This window comes from Balaenoptera physalus (genome assembly GCF_965194825.1).
Source record: "Balaenoptera physalus genome assembly, chromosome: 20".
In the NCBI taxonomy this organism is placed as follows: Eukaryota; Metazoa; Chordata; class Mammalia; order Artiodactyla; family Balaenopteridae; genus Balaenoptera; species Balaenoptera physalus.
In genome coordinates, this window is record NC_138901.1 from 12,694,720 (window position 1) to 12,720,003 (window position 25,284).

At 54.2% G+C, this 25,284-nt stretch overlaps 1 protein-coding gene across 2 annotated transcripts; it reads right to left on the reverse strand.

Moving 5' to 3' along the window:
• Nucleotides 1-247: 247 nt before the first annotated feature.
• LOC309650556 (uncharacterized protein) lies at nucleotides 248-24,516 on the reverse strand. 2 transcript variants are annotated; one of them, XM_082442108.1, is made up of 10 exons: nucleotides 18,615-24,514; nucleotides 9,177-9,330; nucleotides 8,676-8,990; nucleotides 8,063-8,095; nucleotides 7,647-7,810; nucleotides 5,089-5,185; nucleotides 3,951-4,025; nucleotides 2,377-2,691; nucleotides 2,000-2,133; nucleotides 248-1,202 (listed from the first exon to the last, which is right to left on the reverse strand). In XM_082442108.1, exons 2-10 carry the CDS (start codon nucleotides 9,262-9,264, stop codon nucleotides 1,095-1,097), a joined length of 1,329 nt encoding a protein of 442 aa, XP_082298234.1. In that variant the 5' UTR covers nucleotides 9,265-9,330; nucleotides 18,615-24,514; the 3' UTR covers nucleotides 248-1,094. The 2 variants fall into 2 exon arrangements, with proteins under 2 accessions (XP_082298234.1, XP_082298235.1); XM_082442109.1 differs by lacking the exon at nucleotides 8,063-8,095 and having other exon boundaries at nucleotides 18,615-24,516.
• Between the last annotated feature and the right edge of the window lie 768 nt (nucleotides 24,517-25,284).

Consider the following 25,284-nt stretch of genomic DNA (forward strand, 5'->3'; position numbering starts at 1 on the left):
CAGCTTGTATTGTTATGGCATCTTGCAAAGGTCCTAGCGTGATGTTTCAGATTCTTCATGGTGCCCTTTTAATGCCTGCTGCATGTGCAAACCATAATCGATATAGCGGTTCTCTTATTTGGACATTTAGGTAATTTCTCAGTTGTTGATTTTTGTATTAAAAGCAACACTGCCATGGATATCACTGTAATCTTGTTTCTATGCCCAAAGATCTTTCCCAAAGATATAATTCCAGCTAAAACGAACATCATTCGCTAATGACACTTTAATCCTTGCAAACCCCATGGATGAAGGGTTATCTCATCTCAGTTGGTGGGCAGCATGGTCTGCTGTTTCTTGGCTCCGAGTCCAGGAGGACGCAGCCATGGTTCACATCCAGTCTTGGCGCGCCTGTTTCCCCAAGGTCGGTTCCCCAAGGTCCCATCGCACCCCAACATGAGCGCACACCGGGAGTGGCCCTCTATTAAGACCCCCAGACCACTGCTGCTAGCTCCCCTTCCTCCATCCCCACGTCATCCCATGGTGGAGGCTAGTGAGGCCAGGAGGACTCTGGTTGATTTGCCCCTTCTCCAGCCTAAACAGGGGCTGGAGTGAGTGTGTGTCCCCTTGCCCCTCCCTCCTTCCTGAAAACCTCACACATAATCCCTTAGGCTGTCAAAGTCCTTGGAGACTCTAGGGAGGGTGTCAGGCAAGCCTCCCCTCCTCGACTCTAAGCTGGCTGAGAAATAGACACTGGAGTTGGAAAGGGGAGAAGAGAAGCCCTTTACTTCTGGCAAGGCTGGGCTGGGGTCAGCGCTCAGCCCCCAGCCTCCCCAGACCCCCCAGCTGCCCGCTGCCCCAGGCCCAAGTCCCTCCTTCAGAGCAGCCTCTTCTGCCGTGGAAGGGTCAAGGCAGCAGGACGACAGAAAAGCTTCCTTCCCGGTGGCTCCAAGGTGCCAGGAGCAGCCTCAAGGGTGGGAGGCAGGCAAGGAGGGCTGCCTGGAGGAGGCAGCAGCAGCCTGACTGCTGTGGGGAGCTGCCTGTGTGTCCATGCTGGGTTGGATGGTCTGCCCAGAGCTCTGCTGGACAGAGGGAGGCCTGGGGTCCTGCCAGGCTCACTGGTACTGGTTGGGGATGGACATGGTGTTACAGCGGCTGTGGGACATGTCCTCGTAGATCACACATGCCGAGTTCTTATCCCTCGCACAGCAAAGTTTCTGGATCTGAAAGAAAGCCTGTGATCTACCACTGGGGGCAGCTTGCTCAGGGGCACCCTCTATCTTCAAGGCACCTCCCCACAGGAAGCTTTTAGACTTGGGGGCCTGCATGAACCCTTTTAAGGAGGGTCCTCGGCCAGACCCCCAGTTCTCCAGAGCTGCCCAGGCCTGGGAAAGGGTGGGCGAGGCAGGGCCCTCGGGCAGCGGCGGGGAGTTGCAGGTGGAAGTGACCTTGCTCCCTGGCCCTGGACAGGGAGGGGTCTGGCTGTTGCAGGGGACATGGAGTTGGAGGCGCTAGGTGAAGGTGGGGGCAAAAGCTGATGGACCAGGGGCAAGCTGACCACTTCCTGGCCCCTGTCTCTGTTGCCCCCTCCCCTCCTGCCTCCAGCCCATGATCGCACATGGATTTCACACACCCACAGGCCTGACACTCGCATATGCACACCCATGCACATGTGCGCACACACGTGCACACTCTCACAGTCACGCGCGGCATCCCCATGCTCTCCGAAAGGATCTCTCTGGACCCTCCTCTCGCTCCCCCGTAAACGTCTGACCAGGACGTGTCTTCCTGGTCCCACGCCCGTCCTTGCTGGGGGCTCCAGTTCTTGGGTTTCCTCCCACCTTGGACCTTGCCGTCCAAACCCTCTGAGCTCCAGGAGACCCTGACGGAGGGAGTGGGTGGGTGCTGAGGTTTCCCATGTGGCCAACTCCCTGGGGCTTAACCACTCTCCTTCCCTCCTTGCTCTCTGAGAGATGCGGGCTTATAGGGACGCAGATGACATCTGAGGGTCCACACTGACCTGTGTCCTTCTCAGCACACACACTGCTCCCAGCCCCAGACCAACGAGGAAGAAGCCCACAGCCAGGGCCGTGGGGAGGGCAAAGTGTATCCGCTGAGTCTCCTGGCACGTGTTCTCTGTTTGGGGCAGTTTTTCTGGGAAGAAGGAACAGAGAGAGGCATTTGGCAGGTGAGGGAGTCCATGAGAGCCTCTGGGGTTCAGGGCAAGGGCGGGGCTCTGGAGTGTGTGTGCATGTGGGAATCCAGGAGGCTTCCTGGAGGAGGTGGGCTTGTGGTAACTCAAGCAAGGGTAGAGGGAGGATCCTCAGACAGGGGCAGATGCAGCCCAGGCTGGCCAGCAGGCAGGTGGAGTGGTCCCCAGGGTGGCACACTCCTTACCTGTCACCACGACCAAGGTCCCGGGCCCCCAGACCTCGTTATTCATGATGGCCTGGCAGGCGTAGTCACCGGTGTCGGCCAGCTGCAGGTGGTGCATGCTGATGGTCAGGTTGTGCTGCAGCCCTGAGAAGGTGATGCGGCCCTGGAACCGCTGGTCCACGGTGGGATCCCTCCCGTTTTCATAGTAAATCACGTTGCTGAGCTTCGGCCACCTTTGCTTCAGGTAGATGCCAAGCAGGGGCCCCAGGGTGGAGCAGGTGATGTTGACAGAGTCCCCCTCTAAAGCGATCGTGTAGGTGGGGGACTGCCAGACCTCTGCAAGGGGGACCTGCCACTGTCACCACCAGCCTGGCCAGAGGGGCAGGGACCCACCTCTCTGCCGGGGAGGGTGGCAGGGCAGAGGTGCCCTGGGTCAGCCCACTGGGTGTTTTCTGTTTTTGTTTTATTTTGGTTTTGTTTTTTAATTTAAAGAAGGCTTTAATATCTTTTTTTTTTTTTTTGGCCATACCGCGTGGCATACAGAATATTAGTTCCCTCACCAGGGATCGAACCCATGTCCCCTGCAGTGGAAGCGTGGATTCTTAATCACTGGACCACCAGGGAAGTCCTGGACAGCCGGCTGTTGTCAAGGATGAGGCAACTTTCGGAAGCCTTGGAGCAGCTCATGGTGCCAGCACCCTGGGCTGTACTCAACTTCCAAAGGGGCCCCAGGGGGCTGGGCAGCCTGTGACCTCTCCCCACACTGAGGGTCGGGGGAAGTCGGAGCCAGGGCCTCTTCCTTCCAAAGTGGCAGGCCGTCCGCTGAGACCTCCAACCACTCTCCCAGGCTCTACACCTTCTCCCCCTCTTAAATGACAGTTCCCGAGAGAGCCGGGGGCACTGTCCTGTCTCCCTGTCTCTTTCCAATGCCTACTGCCTCAGTTTCTCCACCATTTCCAGGCACCTGAAGCCAGTGGCTCCATGGGGTGGGCATATCCTGGCTTGTCCGTGGGACACCCAGAAAGTTCCCTCATCTGCCCAGTGAGGCCCAGCAGGACCCACTTCTAGGTGCAAACATAATCCAAATACCAGCTCTCCACAAACTAAATTCTGCAGCTCTTTTTTGGGAGAGACAACACAAGAATTGCACCTGCCGGGTCCCCCATCCCCCCTTGCGGAACTAATATCTCCTTCTTACTGCAGAACTTCGCACAAAAGGTAAACCGAAGGACAATGTTCTCTCAGGACAAAGACAGCCTTGCTGGTTGTAGGAGAGAAAGTCCCCAGACATTCAGGTAAAGAGAAAGAAGAGATTCAACCATAGTGATTCTGCACCCAGATATCAGCGTCTTGGTGCCCATTGTTTTTTGTCTAAGTGTCCAAAGCTGGACCTTATCCTCTGGAGGGGCTGCCAAGGCTTCAAGGGAAGGTCACACTCAGCATCCCCAGCATCCCCGGGAAGGGGAAGCACCCCCTTCCCAGAAGGAGAGTCCAGAGCGGGGAGGGGAGGGCTGCAAGGTTGGCTGGATGGGAGCGCTGAGCCCGCTGATGGGTGCAGTGGGGGACGGGGGGACGGATGGTTGGGAAGTGCTTACCTTGGGAAGCCAGGTTGCAGGGGAGCACAAGGAGCATGGGGAGCAGTTGGAGCCCCAGGAGCCCAGCCATGTTCACTGCAGTGGGGGAAGAGCAGGGCCCCGCTTAAAGGGCTGTCGAGACTTCCTGTCTGCAGCACCTAACTGCGTGCCACCACCTCACAGACAGCCACTTCCAGGGGCAGTCGGGGCAGGATGGAGCAGGAGGTAGGCAGGGGGACTGCACACAGTGACTGTAGGTTGGGCACTCCAGGAGGGCTTCCTGGAGGCGGTGCCATGAGTGAGGGGAGGCGCTGTGGGCGAGGCTGGGAGGGGTGGCCCTCATCCCCCCCTCTAAACTGCTGAGTGTCTCCAGGTAGACCCATGGTCCTGGTCCTCTGCCCCTGCTTCACAACAGGGAGAGGAGAAAGGAGGGTGAGGCAGGGGAAGGCCCAGGAGAAAGATAAGGGGGTCCCCACGTGGGGACCTGATTTATGCCCAGAAACTTGGAGTATTATGTCAGTCACACCCACAGCGTGGAGGCTTGCTCTGGCTGTAGGGACGGGGCCAGGGCGTGTGCCCAAGGCTACGGCTGCCCTGGTGGCTTGCGATTCTGCTTCCTGTGGGTGCAGGGGCTGGAGGCATCTCAGCTGGACTAGCATCCTATGTTGGTGTGCCAGGCCCTGGTGATCAGCCCCCAGGGCAGAGGGAGACCCATGCCTGGCCCCTGACCCCGCGGACACGGAGGCAGACTCTAGGCAACCAGGAGGTCATTCCTCTGTGGGCCACGGGCCAGATGGCCAAGCCTCAAGTGTTGGGCCCAAAGCCACATGTGCATGTACACAGGTGTGTGCACATGGGTCACATGTGGTCTGAAAGCCTTAAGCTGTTTCTTCCCTGGAAGCCCCCTCCACTGGGCAGATGCTCCTGTCTGTTGATGGCTCAGGGTCCTGAGTGGGGTTTGGGGGTGGGGGCAGATTAAGTCTGCTAGGCTGACCCACAGACGTTCCTTGCACGAGGGGTATCTATTTCGGGGGCAGAATCTTGCCAAAGGCCCCTAGGAACCTAGCAAGTTGTTTGCAGGAGGTGATGAAAGCATAGGGTTTGGCAAAACGAGACCCTTCCTAATCTCATTCTGCCTTTGTTTATCACCAACACTCACCGGGCGCCCGGACGTGCCAGTGCCTGCCAAGAGCAGAGGGCAAAATGGACAAGAGGCCTGTGGCCCGGAGCTGACCTCCAGGGATGGAGAAGCAGACCTGCAGCAGGACACAGAGCCTGTGTCAGGAGAGGTGACCAAACCTCAAGGGGCCATAGGAGTAAAGGACTGAGGAGATGAGGGAGGGTCACGTGGTGTCTGGGAACAGCGTTCCAAGCAGAAGGATCAGCAGGTGCATGATCCCTGAGGCCAGAAAGTGCCTGGTGTGTCTGCGGGTCTGCACGAGGGCCAGTGTGGCTGCAGAGAGGCAGAGGGAATCAGGGGGAAGGGCTTCTAGGGCATTGCAAGGACTCAGAACTAAACTTCCTTTAGAGAAATCCTTGAAAATACAGACAAGCAACAAATAGAAAATGAAAATTAGTCAGAGACCCAGATGCAGTATTTCCTTCTAGGTTTCCTGCCTTGGGTGTGCAGGGGTTGAATGACTTACATGAGCCCTTCCCACCATAATACCAATGTTAAAATAACCTTTGAATTACTTCAAATGCATCAACACTTTTTGTCTGTTTCAGGCAAAATGGAACAGATTTCATGGCCCCCAAAGCATGGCGGTCCCAGGTGCTGTGCACACTGTGTCCCATGGGCTTGGCCCTGTGGTGGCACAAACCCAGTATTTCTCGTGTGAACGTTACTTTAACCTGAGAGATGCAAATGCAGACCTGGACTCTGGGTGCCAGCAAAGCTGCTCTGGGGTCATCCTTCTCCTGTGAGGCCACAGTCGTCAGGCACCACGCAGGGTCTCCAGTTTTGAATTCTTCATGGTGAGTGAGGACTCCCAGATGTCTGGTCTTTTGGATGCCTTGGAACTTTTTAGTTTTTAAGACTCGAAGCAGCTTGTTTGAGGTTTTTATTTTCTCCACTTAAAAATGTGTTTCTCAGCTCATTTGACGATTTGCTATTTGGTTTAGTTTATTCATCTTGAGGGTTAGCAATACGGATGTTTTGCAAAGCACTGAATGCAGTACTTCTAGAAAAATCTTCTTTTATCACCTTATATGTACCTTTTAAGAATACACTAAACGCACCACCAAACCAGTTCTACAACAAATACTAAGGGAACCTCTGTAGGCGGAAAAGAAAAAGCCACAACTAGAAACAAGAAAATTATGAAAGGGGAAAGCTCACCAGTGAAGGCAAACACACAGTAAAGATAGCAAATCATCCACACACAAATATGATATCAAAACCAGTAATCATGAGAGGAGGAGAGTACAAATGCAGGATATTTGAAATGCATTTGAAATTAAGAGATCAGCAACTTAAAACAATCATGCATATGTATAGACTGCTATATCAAAACCTCATGGTACCAACAAACCAAAAATCTATAATAGATATACACACAAAAAAGAAAAAGGAATTCAAACACAACACTAAAGACAGTCATCAAATCATAAAAGAAGAGAACAAAAGAGGAAAGGAAGAAAAAAGACCTACCCCACCACCCCCTGCCAAAAAAAAGAACACACTCAGTGGAGTTACACAGTTTTGATCATGAAGACATCTGGCATAAATGGGTTGGGGACCTAGAAGAGCCAGCAGGTGGGGCAGATGCGGGGGAGGGGAGCCCCAGGGCTAGGGGAGACCAGGGGGCTGGACACAGGTCCCCAGCAGCCACCTGTCCTGCTTCCCTTCCAGAGGGGCTGCTCTACCCCCTGGTGGTGGAGGAGGGGCCCACGTGCCATCTCAGGTCCCTGATCCCCGCATCCTGGCACCACAACTGCTGGCAGGAGGGTCCCCAAAACTTGTTCTTGTTCATAGTCCAAAGACAGGAGGGTGTCCACGATCAAAACAGGACCCCAGACTGGGGTGTCTCCGAGGTGACAGCAGCATGGCCCTCCTGCCCCAGGGAGGAGCCCAGGCCAAGAGGCCTGGATGGAGCAGAGGAGGGGGAGGGTCCTGCTGGGTCAAGTGCTTTGGAACTTGAAACTTTTGCACTTTTGGCCACAGGAGCTGCTGAAGAGCCCTCCTTGGCTTGCCTGTCAGGGTGAGGCCAGGACGCTGCCAGGCTTCCTAGTCCTCGGCCTGGTCCTCCCTTCACTTTCCCTCTGTGTAGTGCAGAGTGTGGTGCACAGAACTCCCCACTCTGGCTCAGAGCCTCCTTATCTGGGGAGAGAGGGAGGGAAGGATGAGAGCCATCGGCAGACACCTGTGCCTACAGGCACACCTGAGGACACACCAACTGCCCACACATCGTAGGTCTCCTGGAAGGAGCAGGGAGTCCAGCTCCCCCCATGCCATCCTCCAGGGTGTCCTGGGGACAGTGGGGACCCGGTGGTCTGGCTGGGAGTGGGGCATCTGTGTTCTGGGCCTGGAACTGGCATAGTGGGCTGGGGTCCTCTGGGGGAGGGGCACCAGCGCTCTGCGACCTTGCACGCTCCCCACTCTCCCACTAGCCCCGGTGGGTACAAGGCCATGGGGCCGAGTGTCCGTGCTGAGTCTCAGAAGACCCCATCCAAGACCCCCTGCTCGGCCCACAGACCAGGCACAGGGGCCCATACCTGCTGGAGCTTGGAGAACTTTGGGGAGCCAGACCTTCTGCACCAGGCCAGCAAGCAGACCAGCAGGACGGAGAGGGCGACCAGGGCGAGGATGGGGAGGACCACCTGGACCTGGCTCTTGTCTTCGGGGTCAGGCTTGAGATTGGGGAGCAGCATCTCCGGGCCTGTGGGGAGTAGGCGGGACCTCCACCCTTTGTTCACTGGTGCAGGAGCCACTGCCTGCCTTGAGGGCACCCTCGAGGGGGACATCACCTCCAGCCAGGAAACCCATAGGTGGGAGAGTAGCAGGGAGATGGGGTGCATGGGATGGGCAGGGTGCCAGGCACAGAGGGTGCGGGTGTCTGATGGGGGGAGACCCAAGGGGGCTTCCTTGAGGCTCCCCTCCTGTACCCCAGGATGAAGATAGAAACACCTACCCTGGGAAGGTGTGAAGAGTGTGTCTTGAGGCTCTGCCAAAGAGAGATTCCAGATAGGTTGGTGGGGACCTGCCCAGGGCCAGCCCTTATGCAGCCCCTCCACCCCAGGTATCAGATGAGGTCTGGATACAGGAGTCCATGAGGGCCTCACTGGCTTCCCCTCCCAGGGCCCGGCTAGGCTGGGGGTGCCGTTCTCAGCCCCTCCCACTGTACCTGGTCGGGGGCAAAGCTGAACCCCTGCTCCCTGTCCCCAGAGCTCGGGGTGACCACGACTGCATTACAACCGGGTGTGGGGGGGTGAGAGTGAGGGGTGGTGACTTGGGGAGTTTTGCAGCAAAGGAAGAGGTGGGGGGTGGGAGGTTTTTAGGGAGGGAAGGGACCAGCTCCCTGTGCAGGCAAACAGGGGATGGTGCCCAGGGCATGCGTGCACGGGCTGCCCTGGGGAGAAGCTCGGAGGGGGCACAGATGTGGGGTGGATGGAGCCAATGGAAGCCCTCTTTAGACCCCATCCCTGTAGCTCTGGGCACCTCAGGTGGGCAGGAATTGCTCCTCCCTGGTTGCTGCCCCTCCCAAACAGGAAAGCACCTGGGGGTCAAGGCGCTCCTGCCCTCACCTGAGACGTTCAGGGTGGTGGTTTTGAGGTTTCTCTGGAGCCCCACAAGACTCCACTTGTACTGCCCGGCCTGGGTGTCCTGGGCTTTTTCAATCACCAGATGCGCCTCGCCCCCTTGAACCCAGAGCTGCCATCCACCCTGGCGGAAGTTTCCTGGGGCCTTTACACTGAAGACGAGCTGCCAGCTCTCCCCATGGTAGGTTTGCAGGGAGATGTTGATGTGGGAGAAGAGGTTGGAGATGTTGCAGGCCATCATGGCTGGCTTGCCCCTGAACACAGAAACCGCGTCCTCGGTGCAGCTGGGGCTGTCCCAGCCTGTGTGGGGATACAGTCCAACATGTGGGTCACGGCTGGGCCTCAGGACATCCACTGATTGCCCTCTCTGGGGTCACTGACACTACCTGGGGCCTGGGCCCTCCTGGCCTGACCTAGGTCTCTCCTTCCACCCCTGTCTCACCCCCGGGGGGGGCCCCCCTAGCAGAGTGGGACCACGAAGTTTACCTCTACTCTGAGCACTCCCAGAGGCGGCCAAGAGCAGGAGGGCCCAGAGCATGCTGGGAGCGGGAAGGGGAGATGCCGAGGTCAACATGGCCGGCAGGACGGAGAGCAGGCCTCAGGGGTCCCTCGTCTTCCTTAGTGGTTTTTGGGACACTCCCTGGATGAAGGAAAGCCGATGAGTCAGAGGCCCCCTGGCCTCCTTCAGAAGCCAGTGGGAGCGGCCACAGCCTGGCCAGGGCGGGTGGGGGTCCCCAAGCTCCTCCCTGACCGCTGTGCCTCGACCCTTCTCTGTACCTTTATGATGTGTGCAGTGGGGCCAGTGTCAGACGGATGAGAAACATGGACGAGACAGGAAACAAGTCCCTGGGAGACAACCCCATTTACATCGCAGGGGTTATCCTTCAGTTTTATATAAAACATACAAAACTGCCTGAGCCGTGTGTCCTGTAGAGACGGGTCGTGACACACAGAATCTCGCGTAGCCGCTTGAACCTGACACCAACCTAAGACCACCCTGGAAGCCCCCAGCCCCTCTCCCGCTCTTGCATTCCACAGCTGGGCATTTGGGGACATTTGGCCCTCTTGCCAGATTTATTAACAAAAAGAGTCTTCCTGTGGAACTCGTGAGTTCTGATCAGGAAAACTGAACTTTCACTTCCTCTGAAACAAGTGCCCATCTCAGGCTTCAGCCTCCAGTAAAAGTGACATTTATCCTGATCAGTTTAAGCTATTTAAACTATTGACCCTTTGATTAAAATAATAATAATAATAATAATAATAATAATAATAATAAACTTTTTGGTTTTGTCTTTGAGCAGTTTTAGGCTTACACAAAAATTGGGCAGGAAGTGCAGACAATTCCCACACCCTCCATTACTGGCATCTCCAGTCAGTGGGGCATTCATTACATCTGATGAGCCTATAGTGCTTTGTTCTCACTGACTGAAGTCTACGCTTTACATCAGGGTTCACTCTCGGTGTGGGACATTTAATGGGTTTGGACAAATGTATAATCACATGCATCCACCATTAGGTAACAAACAGAGTAGTTTCACTGCCCTAAACATCCTCTGTGCTCCATCTATTCACCCCTCCTTCCCCCCAGCTCTTGGCAACCACTGATCTTTTTACTGTGTCCATAGTTTTGCCTTTCCCAGAACGTCATAGAGTTGGGACCCTTCCGTTTTGAATTCAGCCTTTCTGAGTTTTTTCCACTTTGGGGGGAATTGGGCAGAAGAGCCAGGAGCAAAGAGAACTGTGAACGCAATCGCTTCCAGGAGCTTGGGGCCGTCGGTGAACAGGCTCGGTCCTGACCTCAGGAGGCTCTGGGCCGAGCAAGGAGAATGACATTGGGAGGGACAATCTCAGTCGTCCCCCCCCACTGTGGCCACATCGCACCCTCATTCCAAGCACTGCATGTGTGGAAACTTGTCAAATCCATGGGACTTTGACCAGGTGGGGCCTGTGGTCCTCCCTGTTGTCCCATCTCCCCATTCTGCCCCAACCCCCTCTGGGTTCCTGCCTCAGAGCCGAGCTGACAGCTGACTGCCTGTAGTCTTGCCCCCTCTACCTGCCTCGCCCCTGGGACTCCTGTTGGGCTAGTGGTCTTTGGACCAGCAGGTCCTGGCCAGTGTACTGGTGGCCCTGGGAGCTCCTGGTGGGAGTGGGACAGGGTGCACGGCCCTGCTGATCTGGGGGCCTCGGAGCAGCAGGAGAGGGAGGCCCACTCTACCCTGGAAGGAAAATGGCTACATCCAGCTTTTGAAAGAAACATCTAATTTGAGTCAGGAAGGGTTTCGAGAACGTAAAATGCAAACCAACCCATGCTCTCCTGTCCTCCTCCTGAATGGCTGGGTCTGCAGGGGCTCTGGGTTGGCGGCCACACTCCTGGGGAGGGCAGGGGTGGACCCTAGCATGGGTGTGCCCATGGGCCCAGGGCTGGTCCCAGTTGGCTCACCCTCCAGGGGGATGGACCAGGCAGAGCAGACAGACAGATGGCCAGGCTGATGGATGGGTGGTGCTTTCTTTCTCACTCAATCCACATGGGATTCTGGAGTCCCAGGGTGGGGTGTGTACAGGGTATGGTGTACCGGTGACAACGCATCCCCCTGCCCTTAGGTGTCTTGGTGCTCTGGTCTCTAGTAGATGGTGCTGACCCTGGGTGCATCCTGGATGAGACCCCATGGCAAACCCAGAATGGACTCTACGTGGTATGTGCCTATTCTCTTAAGAACAGGGACCCTGAATCTCCCTGAGGTTTGATTAATCGCTGTGCTGCATGTGCCCAGGCATCTTATGACAGTGCTAGCAGCAGTGTTCCTAAACTTCATAAATCAGAGGCAATTGCTATACCCTGGATGCCAGTTTTCCATCTATGCATGGATACCTGTTTAATATAAGAGCACACATGGCCCAGAGCTGCGTTACTATGATTCCTGGTGTGTGTCTTCCCACCACTGGTCCAGCTCATTCATTCATTCACTCCCAATAATCAGCACCCATGAGCCCACCTCCCACATCAGGCTCTGGCTGACCTTGCCCCTAACCTGCACCCACCAGGCAGCCCCGCCGGCCCCCCCGCTGCCTCCCCCCACCAACCCTCCACATCACTCCTTTGCTTTTTTATGCATTGTTTTGCGCCTCTGCATTCCTAAAAAATAGAGAAGCTTTATTTTAGCTGTTTTTAATAGTATGATAGGCTACTGGCCAGTTTCCGCTGGGGAGCCTCCTTTTGCCATCCTTCCAGGCTTAGCCGGCGGACCCGGCTGCCAGGAGGCAGTGGCAGGTCCTGAGGCAGCGGAGGTGTAGGCCACCCTGGAAGCTGAGTCGCCAGGCCCCACCAGGTGTGGTCCCTTCCAGTGGCTCTGAGCTGCGTGGGGCCGGGGTCGGGTTCCAGAGTGGTCAGTGGGCCAGAGTCTGAACTCGTGTGACCGGTGCTGCTGTTTCCCAGCTTCCTTTGTTTGATTTTCTAAACTTGTTTCTATTCCTAATTCACTGTCGGAAGGACAGCCTTCTTTTCTCATATATGTACCATATCTGTAGCTGAGGAAGAAAGAAGCACTGAAAGATGTCAACTGAGAGACACGTATTCTTGTGCACACGTGTGCACACACACACGAGTAATTTTACATATGTGGAATCATATTAGACGAGCTTTATCAGAGATGCCCACTGCCCATCCTCTCTCCTTTCTCCCTTCATACTGTATGTAGTGGGGTGAATGGTGACCCCCAAAACACATGTCCATCCAGAACCTGTGAAGGTGGCCTTACTTGGAAATAGGGCCTTTGCAGCTATAATTAAAGATGAGGTCGGGGACTACACGGGGCAGACCGGCTCATCCTGCTTTTGGCCCTTTGGGTTTCTGCATTGCCACTGCCTTTGCAAGCCCTTTGCCCATTTTCCTGGGATTGTCTGTCTTCTCCTTACAGGTTTATAAGACTTTCACGCCTTACAGAAACAAACCACCATCCATGGCAAGTGCCTCCCCAACATCATTTCTCCCCTGATTTTTTCTGGAATAAAGACTCCACATGTTTATGTCATCCTGTCTGTCTTTTCCTTGAAAGTTTCAAGATTTTGTTTTAAAGTGGTTTTTGTTTGTTTAAAGTATCCTTTTAAAAAGGCCTCCCAGGACTTCCCTGGTGGCACAGTGGTTAAGAATCCACCTGCCAATGCAGGGGACACAGGTTTGAGCCCTGGTCTGGGAAGACCCCATATGCTGCGGAGCAACTAAGCCCGTGTGCCACAAGTACTGAGCCTGTGCTCCGCAACAAGAGAAGCCACCACAATGAGAAGCCCGCACACCGCAACGAAGAGTAGCCCCCGGTCGCTGCAACTAGTGAAAGCCCGCGCAAGCAGCAGTGAAGACCCAACGCAGCCAAAAATAAAATAAATAAATTTAAAAGAAAATAAAAATAAAAAGGCCTCCCAGACCGTTGAGAATACATCATGGCCAAATTTTGTCTATTTTTATGTTCAAATCTTAAATCCATCTCAAGGTCTTTTTGCAAGTGGCATGTGACAGGGTCTAATTTTGCTTCCTTCCAGGAGGGCAAGTGGTGCCCGAGGCACTGAAGAGTGAAGCACCCTGTCCCCTCTGGCCGAGGGACCCCCACCAAGCGGGGCCACTCAGAGCCTGCCAAGCCATGCGGTCCAAGCCGCTGTTGTCCATCATGTGTTTTCACCCCTGGGATGGCAGGCTCTCTCTACCGCTCTGTTTATCTTTCCTTGGACGTTTGTCTTCCATGAGAACATTAACATAATTTTAATCAATTTTTTTTTTTAGAACCAAGTTTTTGATGATTGAGTGGAGAGGGGCCGTTGTCCCGATCCTGCCCGAACCTGCTCAGCATAACACAAAAGAGGCTGAGATTTCACAGTTGGACACAATCCAGTGGCTACCTTTCTGATTTCACTGCTAGTCAGCAATTGCCAGGATGGGTATAAACAGCTCATCACCATTACATGTTGCTGAGAGCCTTATGTGATAGATGGTTCTAGAAAGAGGTTTTGCAACTTTCTGTGCTGGGGCTTTTCCTGGCACCTCAGATAAGATCTGCTCAGTCCTTTTCCTGAGTATTTTTGCAAAACAAGTTTTCTTAAATTGGAATACACAGAATGGTGCCGAGCAACACATGGGGCCCAAAGGCATCCTTGCTGGTGGTACACAGTGACTCCTGGCCCCCTGGCCAGAGCCCTCAGGGCTACCTGGAGGGAGACCCCTGCACAGGTGTGTCCTACCCCGAGCCTGGCTGAGCAGACAGGAAACTCATCTTGTGTGGTCATCTCTGGCCACTGGCCCTCCCTAGAGGAAGCCTTGGGCAGGACCCCCAGCATTTCCAGTCTCCTCAAGGTCTCCCCCCCAACTCCTGCCACTCTGCTGCCTCCACCGACCTCAGAACAGTCTTTGGTCCCCACACTTCCCCGGCCATCCAACGTGGGTCTGTGTGCCCCATCGACGGGGAGGCAGGCCAAGTCTCCCCAGGCTGGAGATGCGGGAGGACACGCTCCCAGGGAGGCCTGCCTGCTGACCCCCAAGGCTGGAGCGGGCAGGTGTCCTCAGGGCCACGTGAAGGATTCACCCCCAGGGGACCAAAACATGAACGCCACCTAAGCCCATGCTCTGGGAGCCTGGCCCTTCAGCGGCATGTGTGGTGGAGCCCCCTGCTGGTGGCCTGGCGTATCCACCGAATGCCCAGTGCACAGACTTGACACCCGGAGTCCTCTGAACGCGAATTTATTTCTACCACGTTCCTTCTGTGCAACCTCGAGACTTAGCAGGCGTCTTCTTTCTCGGAGGGAGATACCCAGGGGTCTGTAGTATCCAGAAGGAAACCCTCCCCCTCAAAACCTTTCCTCATCACATGTTTTCCTGACTCTTGTCCAGCGTTTATCCTTCCTATAAACTTAAGAGTCGTGTTTCAAGTTCCAAGTACACTTTCTGGGATGTTGATTGAGAATAAATGAATGGGTGGGTTAGTTCACAATCCTGGACCGTGCAGGGCCTCACCAGCCTGGAGAAACCACCTCCTCTTCAGAGGCTTCCTTGATCCTACTCCCACTCCCTGCGAGGCCCAGCCCTCCACATGCAAGCAAGCACACAGGGCACACACACACACACACACACACACACACACACACACACAGTGCTGGGGGGAGGGCTCCTCAGGGCCTCCCACTTGCTCTGCATACAGTAGGTGCTCAATCCCTGCAGACCTGCTCAGCCTCCCCTGCAGGGCCGTTCCCATGAAGGGTGCAGTCAGTCCCCCATGATGGGCCCTGGGCAGGGGCCTCAGCTGAGCTAGGAGGGTAAAGGTCAGCCTTGGTTCACACCTGGATCAGGTGACATGGAGAGGGGGTGACCTCAGCAAAAGTGTGTTCACGTAACAGAGGCTGACCTGCCTGGCTGGACTTTGGGAGGGAGCATGTGTGTTGACAAGTAAAAGGAAAGCAAAAGGAAGCAGCAGGCTGAGGTCCAGAGGTTGGCTGGGAGGACAGCCGGGGACCTCCAGCAATGAGGACGGGGCCCTCTGAGAGAGGTGTGCGGGGGTTCCCCGAGCCTGAGTCAGGTCTGCCAGGCCACCCTTTGCCCTCAGTATTGGTATGTCCTATTTCACCTGCCTGCCAGGGAAACACCCTAGTGAGGCCAGCCCCCCAGTATCCCGTTCCCGCCAGCCTCCCGCCCCAACCTCTGTGGTTTTCACCACACTATATACCCCAGTATCCTAACAATTATTTTATTTTTTATACGTCTTCATTGGTGTATAATTGCTTCACAAGGCTGTGCTAGTTTCTGTTGTACAACAAAGTGAATCAGCCATAAGCATACACATGTCCCCATATCCCCTCCCCCTTGAGCCTCCCTCCCACCCTCCCTACACCACCCCTCTAGGTCATCGCAAAGCACCGAGCTGATATCCCTGTGCTATGCTGCTACTTCCCACTAGCTAACTATTTTACATTCGGTAGTGTATATATGTTGATGCCACTCTCTCTTCACCCCAGCTTCCCCTTTCCCCACCCCCCGTGTCCTCAAATCCATTCTCTATGTCTGTGTCTTTGCTCCTGCCCTGCCACTAGGTTCATCAGTACCATTTTTTTTACACTGACTCATTTTTTTAAACATTAGTATTTATTGTAGCCTCACCTTAAGAAACACCCATCTGTAGTCATTAGATGTGCTATTTATAGGTATGTTGTCACACACAATGAAATGACCAGAAGACTATTAAACCAGGAAGTGTCACAGACCTCCTACCACCACCTGGTGTCCTCCTGAGGGGTATGACCTGTGTAAAGGTGACCCCTGGCCATCCTCTGTCATGTTGTCAGAGGGAAGCCAGAGGCTGCTGAAGGTGTGGGCTCCCAGACAGGCCCTGGTTGGGACTCCAGGCTCCTTTTCCCACTGCCCAAAGCCTCCAGTCTCCTCTGAGCCTTCCTCAGGCCATGGGGGGGCTCTGCCCTCACACACAGGAACCTCTCAGTCAAACTTCATGTGCTCCCTGAGGTTCTCCTCACCAGGAAAGCCCCTGCATGGTTCCAGAATCCAGATAAGAGACACCTGGGTCACACCCATCTCTGCCCCCAAACCACAGCCACCTTGGGCCTGGCTCCTCACCATCAGAGGATACAGCCTAAGAGCTGGGAAGACCTCCAGCTCGGGGCAGATCCCCAAAACTGTGGACAAGTCTTAACTCAACTGAACAAAATCTATAAAATGGAGACACAAACTTCCACCTTATAGAGCACAGAAGGGCTGTCTGCAAAGAGCTATACTGGAGATGGAGGAGCTGGACTGGGGATGGAGGGAGATCCCCATGTCCTCAGGAACATTCTGCTGCCCTGATCTGTCTGGGGCTCCACTGCTGTCTTATTTTTAAACCTAGGTATATTCTATGCAACATTTGCGACATACTTGTATTTCAAAGTGATTCATTATCTGAAATTCAGATGGGTTTTTAAGTTTGGCAGCTCCACTACTCTGCTTGAGTCTCCCCTCTTTTCTCCAATGCTGCAAAGGACAGAAAAATGGGAGAGAGGGAGGCCAGGGCACAACAGGGAAAGTGAGGGGTGAGAAGGCAGAGGCTCAGGTGTGGTACAGGAAGATTGCATGCATGGGGCAAGGACTGGAGGGGCCCCAAGACTTCTGGGATTGGGAAAACCGAGGCAACAATTCAGATTTCTCTCAAATCATGGACACAGGTGCTGGCATGTGCGCATATCAAGATGGGGCAACACAGCTGGGATTTGTGCAGTCACTTGGGAGCTGTTCACATTTGGGAGTCAGTGAAACACCTTGGGAAGTGCATGCCATTGCCAGCACCTTGTCCTGCCACAGGATCTTGGGGAAACAGAGGCAGCAGGTTTGTGGAATTAAGGGTGTCGGCTGGCCAGGTGCACAGGGGTCCTTGGTCAGTGGGAATCTCCATTCCCACAGCACCTGAGAGCAGCTGGAACAGCTTTCCCGCCTGCCGCAGAGGCTCCGGTAACACCCACTTGTATGTACTTGGATGTTTACATGGGAAGGTGAGCACAACGCTGCCCCGGCTGGCTTTTCACCAACACTGTGGAGGGAGGTGACCAACCACCTCCAGAAGATAGCTGAAAAGGCGCAGAGCCCCAATTCCTGGCTCAGAGGGAGGAAATGCCCCAGTCCAGGGCGCCACTGCCCATGTCCTGTCCCTACTGCTGTGGCCTGGAGGGAATCCCCACTGGGCATGAAAGTCCTCCAGGCCTAGGGGCCGAGCCTGAAAACCCTTGCCGCCTCAGCCTCAGCACATGTCTTCCCTTCTGCCTTTCTACCTGGCTGCTTCTCACTCTCGTTCACAAGGTACTTCCTGGGGACTTCCCTGGTGGTCCAGTGGGTAAGACTCTGCGCTCCCACTGCAGGGGGCCCGGGTTCTATCTCTGGTTGAGGAACTAGATCCCACATGCATGCCGCAACTAAGGATCCCGCATGCTGCAACTAAAGACACAGTGTGAGCCAAAAATAAATAATAAACAAATAAATATTTTAAATAAACAAACAAATAAATACATTTGGATATCCCATAAGACTTTATAAAATAATAACAAAAAAAACCCACAAGGCACTTCCTCTGAGAACTCTCCTCTCCCTGCACCTGCTGGTCGTACCCTCCTGGGACCTCGGCACCTCCCCACCACCTTCACTATCACTATCACTATGTCCCTGGGGATGAAGGCCCCCCAGGGGCTCTGGCACCACAGGCATGTAAAGTGGTTTTCCAACTGCAGGTCATTAACCAGTAGTGGGTGGTGAATTGAATTTACTGATTGCTGCTGCAGTTAAACCAAAAATGAAAGGGCAGCGTGGAAAGGGGCAGTTGACCACCCACACCACCTTAGGGGAAGTCTCTGGGGGGTTTCATTCTGTTTTACGAGTGTTTGTGAGTGAATGAGCTGAGTGCCTATGAGTGTGAGAGTCCACGAGTGTGCGTGTGCACCCCTGGGAGTGCACACAAGTGTGAATGTGTGCACGAAAGTGAGCGTGTGTGCGCGAGTGGGAGAGCCGCCGTGCTGGCCCTGGACGTGAATGCGTTTCGCCACAGACGTGGTCAGGGGCAGAAGGGCCTCTGTCCGGATGGGTGGACGCCTGGGAGCCCGAGATGCCACCTCTCTGCCCCTCCAAGAGCCGAGCCTGGGGACGCCCTGCAGAGACGCAGTTTCCCACCTCGACGCGACGTCCCTGTCCCCTCCCTCGGCGTGCAACCTGCGCCCCTGGTCGCTGGCTCGCGGACCCCGGCCCGGCGCTCTGGGCGCATCCCTGTGGCAAGAGGCGGCCAGCGTTGAGTGAGGGTAGGGAGCTCCGCGCCACGCCGTCTCCATCCCAGCGCGCACCTGAGTGCACCAAGCTGTCCGACACCCGGAGCCCCGCCCCCGCCCCTCTGGGCCTCCCCTCCCGGCCCGCGAGCCCCTCACCTGAGTCCAGGGTCCCGATGCGCCCGGCTCATCCACGCCCGCAGCTGCAGCTCGTCTGTGCGCTGTGGGCCGGTTAAAACTGAGCGATCCCGGGGCGGAGCCAGGCGAGGAGGAGGCGGGAAGGAGGATCCAGGCTCCGCTTGAGGTTGGGCACCCAGGTCCTATATTCAGGAAGGAAACCCAAGTAACGGGAAGTCACTCGAGTTTCAGGAACTGCCCTGAGTTCACGGGAAAAGTTGATGATTTTCTTGGTAGTGATTTCCTACACTGCATTAGATGATTATTCTAAAGAAAACAGCAGGTGGTTGTTTTCCTGGAGAGCCAATCCCTGGAGTTCTCCATCCTCAAGCTTCCTCAGAACAGATGCTTCTTTGGGGAGCTGGGTGGGTTCACTGCCCTTCGTGGATCAGGGGACCTGCCAGTCCCCTCCTGTGTGCACCACCCACACACACAGGCTCGCACCCAAGGGGCAGAGCACTGCCTATTGAGACTCCTCAGAGCCTGATTCCAACTTGTCAGAAACGCAAGTTGGGTCCGCTTGGAAGTAGGACTGGGGGTGCAGACAGCGATAAGCAGCCGTAATAAATAGGAGCAGGGGTACAGAGTGAAAAGGTTAAACTGCACTGTATTAGCCCTTGAGCAGAAGGGGCTCCTCCTCCCAGCTCCCTCCCCATGGAGGGTCATACCCAGGGTGGGCATGGAGACACATCGTGGGCAGACGAAGGTGACCTAGGGGCATACCTGTGTGAGATCGTTCCCAGAGGGTGGAGGCCGATAGGTGCTGACCTTGGAGAAACATTGGAAGCTAGGGGTTCATTACAGGGGTTTGTATGTTTCTCATGTACAGATGGTTTTGGTGCTTATTATAAAAATCACTAAGATAAAAGTTTCTCTTTGAGACTCTGAAAGTGGGGAATAAGGGGAATATGTGAGCGTTACACGGGTGGGGAAGGGCGGAGGTGTTTGAGTCATTCTTTGTTCACTCTAGGCTCCGTTTTTCAAATTGCTGGAGGGAAGCAGGTGTTGTGGACTTGAATCCAGAGTCCTTGGTCCATGTCCAGCTTCGCCAGCTTTCGGGGGCTCGTCAGCAAGGCCCAGCTTTACTGCCGACCAGGAGGCAGCTGCTGACCCTTCATCCACTCGTTGTCACTCCCCACTGACCAACCTGCTTAAACTCGCCAAGCTTCATCTTCCTTGTGACAGAGGGGCAGGTGTACAGATGCAGCTGCAGGCAGTCTGTGTCCTGTGAACTTACACCTGGGGCAGTGGAGTCATGAGTCAATGGCTATGAGAAATAAGGGGGCGTGTGCAGGGCTGTGTCAGGGGATGGGGGGCAGGAGAAGGGGTTTGTCTCCATCCAGAGTGGGACGTCCCTCATCAGACCTGAGCTTCCAAAAGCCCCCCGGAAGGCAGGAGTGAGGTGGAGGCAGCGAGTCTGGAGGTGCTTGCAGTGGTTCCATGGGGGGGTGGGGAAGGCTCGGAGGTGTATGGAGAAGGGAGAGCCCACAGATATTGGTGGTTTGGAGGTGGGGTGAGGAAGCCTGGAAGTCCCCAGTGCCAGCTGGGTGGCATGTGGACTGTCCCCTTCCGCTAGAACCCAAGGTGACCTGCTGGCAGGGTGCAGTAAGGGACAAAGACGTGTTTCTAGGCCACCAGGGGAGAGGTCCCACAGGCTGTGGACCCATGGTTGGGAAAGTCCTTGTCAGGCAGGCAGTGAGAGTTGCCGGGGTAGGTGATGCCCCACTTTCATGAAAAGAGAGGAGGATGCAGAACTGAGTTCTGGGGGACCCTTGAATTTTGTGGGTGGAAGAGGAGGGGCCCAGACTGGACAGGATAGAACATACCATCTGTCCCACAGGTGGAGCATCTCAGCCTTCAAGGAGGTCAGAGGGCAAAAGGGCCACCTCTTCAGTTGGACTTGGGCCTGAAGGTTGACCAGCAACCTGGCATCTGAGCTAGGCAGAACAGGACAAAGTCCTGGCTGGATGTGCCAAAGGAGTAACCTTTGTCTAGTGGGCAGATAAACCTCAAAGCCAGTCGTCCTCATGGGAAGGTGGCACCAAGGTCAGTGTGAAATTCAGCCCCCCCACAGAGGGGCGCCGAGATTGGGGTCCCCAGCCCCATCCCGAGGGCCAACGAGGCACTAGAGAAAGGTCTCACAAATAACCTGGCCTGGGGACCAAAGTGCCACATGCCATCCCCTTGCCCATCATGCCCACCTGGCCTGGAAGGAGCGTCTGATCCCTAAAGCCACCTCCCAAATCAGTCCTTCCTTCCCCTCCCATCCAGCCCTGCCTAGGGTCTCTCAGCTCAACTGGGGGTCCTGGGCAGGGGCTGTTCGAGCAGGAGAGGAGAAGGGTCCTACACACTGAGGGGCCTTGAGCATCAGCTGAGGGGTTAGAGTCTCGTCCCTACGAAATGAGACCCACTGGGACTTTGATGAACATGGGTGTCCTGATAAAGCATGGGTGTCCTGATAAAGCATTTACACTTTTGAAATGAAACTAGTTTGTTTGTATTGAAAGTAAACCAGTCACATGTCATAAGAAGAGAAGCTGAAACAAACTGTGCTGTATCTCGCTGGGACTCCTGTTTACTTCCCAGAGGTAACGCTCGTGGACACTTCCTCATATAACTTTCTAGAAGTTTTCTGTGTCTGTACAAACACAGAATGCTTGTCCAAGGTGTGCATCTTTCACGTTTTTAGACAATCCTGGGACCCCGTCTTTGGAGGGCACTGGGCTCCCTCATGGTCTTCCCTTCTCTTCTCTCAGAAGTTTCACACTAGACTCTCAGCCTTTGCTGAGAGGTGGAGTTTCATTTTCCCTCGTTTCTAGGAATTTGTAGATTTCAGTTCTGATTTCCTATCTAACTTGAAAAAACCGTTCAGCAGCATGTTCTTCATATTCCAGAAGTGCTGTGATGTTTATCTTTTTGTTGCCAATTTGTAACTTCGTTCTAACTTCTGTCCTCATTCTCTGGGCTCCCTCACTTTGACACCTTGCCATTTTGTGCCTCGGTTGAGACACACACACGCACACGCACACGCACACACACACACACACACGCACGTCAATTGTTGTAAATGCCTCGGGGTCCTTGAGACATCCTTGTATCCTCTGTGGTCCCTCCCGTCAAGGTGATCGGTGGGGTAGTACAGATCTTTTATATACTTGCCGAATTTTATTAGCTTGAGCTGATTTGTCAATGATTGGGAGAGGTGGGTTGGAATTGCTCAGATGATGGGGAATCATCCATTTCTCCCTGTAGTTCTAGCAATCTTTTATCATATATTTGAAAGCTATTTTATTAGATGTAAAAATATTTAAATTGCTGTATCTTCTTGGTAAGTTGAGCCTTTGTCATCAGATAGTGACCCTTTTCACCCTAATCATCCGATTTATTTTAGTCTCTTTTGTTTGATATCAGTACAGCAACACCAACTGTCTCTGGTTAAAATATTCCTGATAGATCATTTTCCAGATTTTACTTTCAGCTATTGTGTGTCCACATGCTAGGTGCGTCTCTTGTAAGCAGAAACTATCTAGACTTTTATCCAACCTGACAATCTCTGGTAGTTGAGTCCACTTTCCATGCATCAGGATCATTGTGGACCAGCCAACACCCATCCTACGCTGACACGTGTACATTTCAATTCTCTCCTTCTGGATGAGCAGCTTCCCCGAGGCATGTGGCCACCTTCATGCCACACCTGTCTGCTGGTGTCTCGGACGGTCGGCTCTCCTGTGTCAGGGCAGGTGTCTGAGTGCAGACCCTCTGCGGGCTCATGGGCCTGAGAGTGTGTTTAAACACACCTTTGTGTTTGGATTTCTTGGGGCTGGGTGCACAGTCCCAGAATCCTGGCTTCTCGTTTCCTCGATACTTTGAAAGCCCTGGTCCAGTATCATCTTATTTCCAGAGCAGCTGAGGAAGAATCGAATGGTTCTCGTTTCTTTATGCATCATCCTTTTGGGGAGGTAAGCTTTCCCTCTTGTGTTTGGTTAGGGGAGGGGAGTATTTTTCTTACTCCTCTCCCTGGTGCCTGTGGCCCCTTTCAAACCGAGATCTTTCACTTTTAAAAAAAATATTTATTTATTTTGGCCGTGCTGGGTCTTAGTAGTGGCATGCGGACACTTATTGCGGCACGCGGACTCTTAGTTGCGGCATGCATGCGGGATCTAGTTCTCCGACCAGGGATTGAGCCCGGGCCCCCTGCATTGGGAGCTCAGAGTCTTACCCACTGGACCACTGCGGAAATCCCACTTTATTTTTTTTTAACTCCAAGAAATGCACTTCCTTCCTCTCCATTTTCAGTGCTCTCCCTGGGGCTCCCGCCGTCCAGATGTCAGCACACATGTCACAGCCATTTCACTCCCAGGTCCAGGAGGTTTTCAGCCAAGCTCTTCCAACCCGTGATCTCACCCCTCAGTGGCACCCATGCGCCGTTTATCCCAGCGCTCGTGTTCTTTAATTCTGCTCTTTGTTTTGTTTTAGCTAAGATTTTTGCTTAGTTCTTTGTTCTTGTTGTTTATTCTTGTTCTTCTAACTTAATCTAATTCTATCTGTTTTAGATTTTTTTTTAGCCGAGCCACACGGCTTGCAGGATCTCAGTTCCTGGACCAGGGATTGAACCCACGGCCACGCACGGCAGTGAAAGCGCCGAATCCTAACCACTAGACCACCAGGGAACTCCCGTGTTTTAGAAATTTTTAAAGTTTTAATATTTAAGACTAATTTAAAATTCTTGACCCGTTAATATTTCTCTTTCTGATGGATTCACAAGCAATATGATGTTTTCTTTCTGAAATGGCTGTGTTCCTCAAACATCTGGTTATTTTGTCCCAAGCTGACCCACCCTTCAACGCTCTTGGGATTTTATTGTATTTATAGCTTCATTTTAGAAAGAATCACATTTTTAATATTAATCCTTCCTCACCAAGACCCAGCTATGCCTTTCCATTTATCTGAAAGCTCGTTTATTTTCTTCAGAATATTATAACATTTTATTTATAGAAGTGCTTCTCATCCTTTATTAAGTTGGGTGCTTTGTTGCTGCTTCAGGGAATGTGAAGTAGCCCCGCCTCTGCCCCCACACGTGAGTTGGGTGACACCATCCTTAAGGTCTTGCTCCTGCAGTGGCCTCCCCAGAATGAGGGGGGAAGGGGGCTCCGAGGGTCTGGATGGGCCACACTGCGCCCACAGCTCCTCCCAGGGTTCCTGCTGCTTCCAGGCCTCCCAGGCCCTGGCGGATCATCAACAGCTGATTGGATGCTCTCCTCTCCTCTCTGGGGACGAGCCAGGCCAGTGCACCTTGATGTCACCTTGCTGATATGGCACCAGGAACGGAGACACAGTGGCCGCAGTAGCAGAAGGGCAGCTCTGCCTGGAAGGGGAAGGGCAGGCTCTCCTGTGCGCCGCCTCCGTTAGGTGACATTAGAGCACTGTCTCCCCCTTATCAGGACAACGTGTTCATTGTAGAACATTTACAAAACGTAGGTAAACAGAAAATAAATCTCCTGGGATGGCATTCCTAGAGGGAACCCTCTGATGTGCTCAGGAGTGTAGTGGTTTAATGTACTCGCTGCATGGCGCAGTGAGGGGGTTGGTGGCCCCGTCCCTCTGTGGGCCCTGACTGAGGCCACCTCCCACCCCCTTTCCTCCGATAAACGCCCATCCTGCTACTGCCCCCCATATCCCCTCGGGCTTGCTGGCCTTGGCCTCCTTCTGGTCCCCAAACAGCAAGTCCCCCCTTGTTCCAGTGCCTCTGAGCTCAGAGTAGGTGTCCTGCCCCCGGTGGGGCCCAGCTGGACATTTTCCTGGGAGGAAAAGTCATGTGTAAGTGTGACGAGCTCCCTGGCACCACCCCTGGTGTGTGGCAGACAAGTCAGGCGCAGGATCAGTGGACACAGGAGGTAGATCCCGAGCCAACTTGGCCCTTCGTGGGGGCTGGCCTGGAGCCGGGCTACTCTGGGCCCTGGGGATGCACCCGTGGGCCCTGCCAGCGTGCCGGGCAACCTGCAGTGTCCAGACCTGCTCCCCACAGAACCCTCACCTGCAAGGTGGTGGGCATCCCCACACGGGGTTTTTTTTTGGGGGCAGAATAAATCCATTTTTATGTCCTCAATATTTATTGGTTTGTTTAAACTACTCTGTTTTAACAATGTAGATTCTTTCCCAAACCAGCCCTTGTTTATTCAGCAAATATTTGCAGAGGGCTGAGTGGGAGCCAGTGCCAAGAGGGGTGAGTCTTGTGCCGCAATTCCGGGAAGTCCCAGGACCAGCAAGCACGGGAGGGACAGTGCGAAGTTTACAAAACATGTAAATGCTAGAGCCCTTCAAAGCAGCTTTCCTTCATCCCACTGAGCATGAGCGTGGCCCACACAGCCTGCCTCCCTGCTCCTCCCCACCCCGGCCCCAGTCACCCCAAGTGTTCCCCGGAGATGGTGGTGGAGGAGCTGCCACATCCACACACCATCCTCTCCCTTCAGCTGTCTGCCTCCATTCCCAGAACTACCCGAGAATCAGGATGCTTCCCTGGGAAGACTGTGACCCCAAGTCAACTAGAGGGCAGGGCAGGGCCCTGGGATGCGGCTCCTTCTCATCCTGGGAGATGTCCTCCCTCCGCAGGAGTTTCCCAGAGGCATCTCAGAAAGAGCGTTCCAACAAAGGG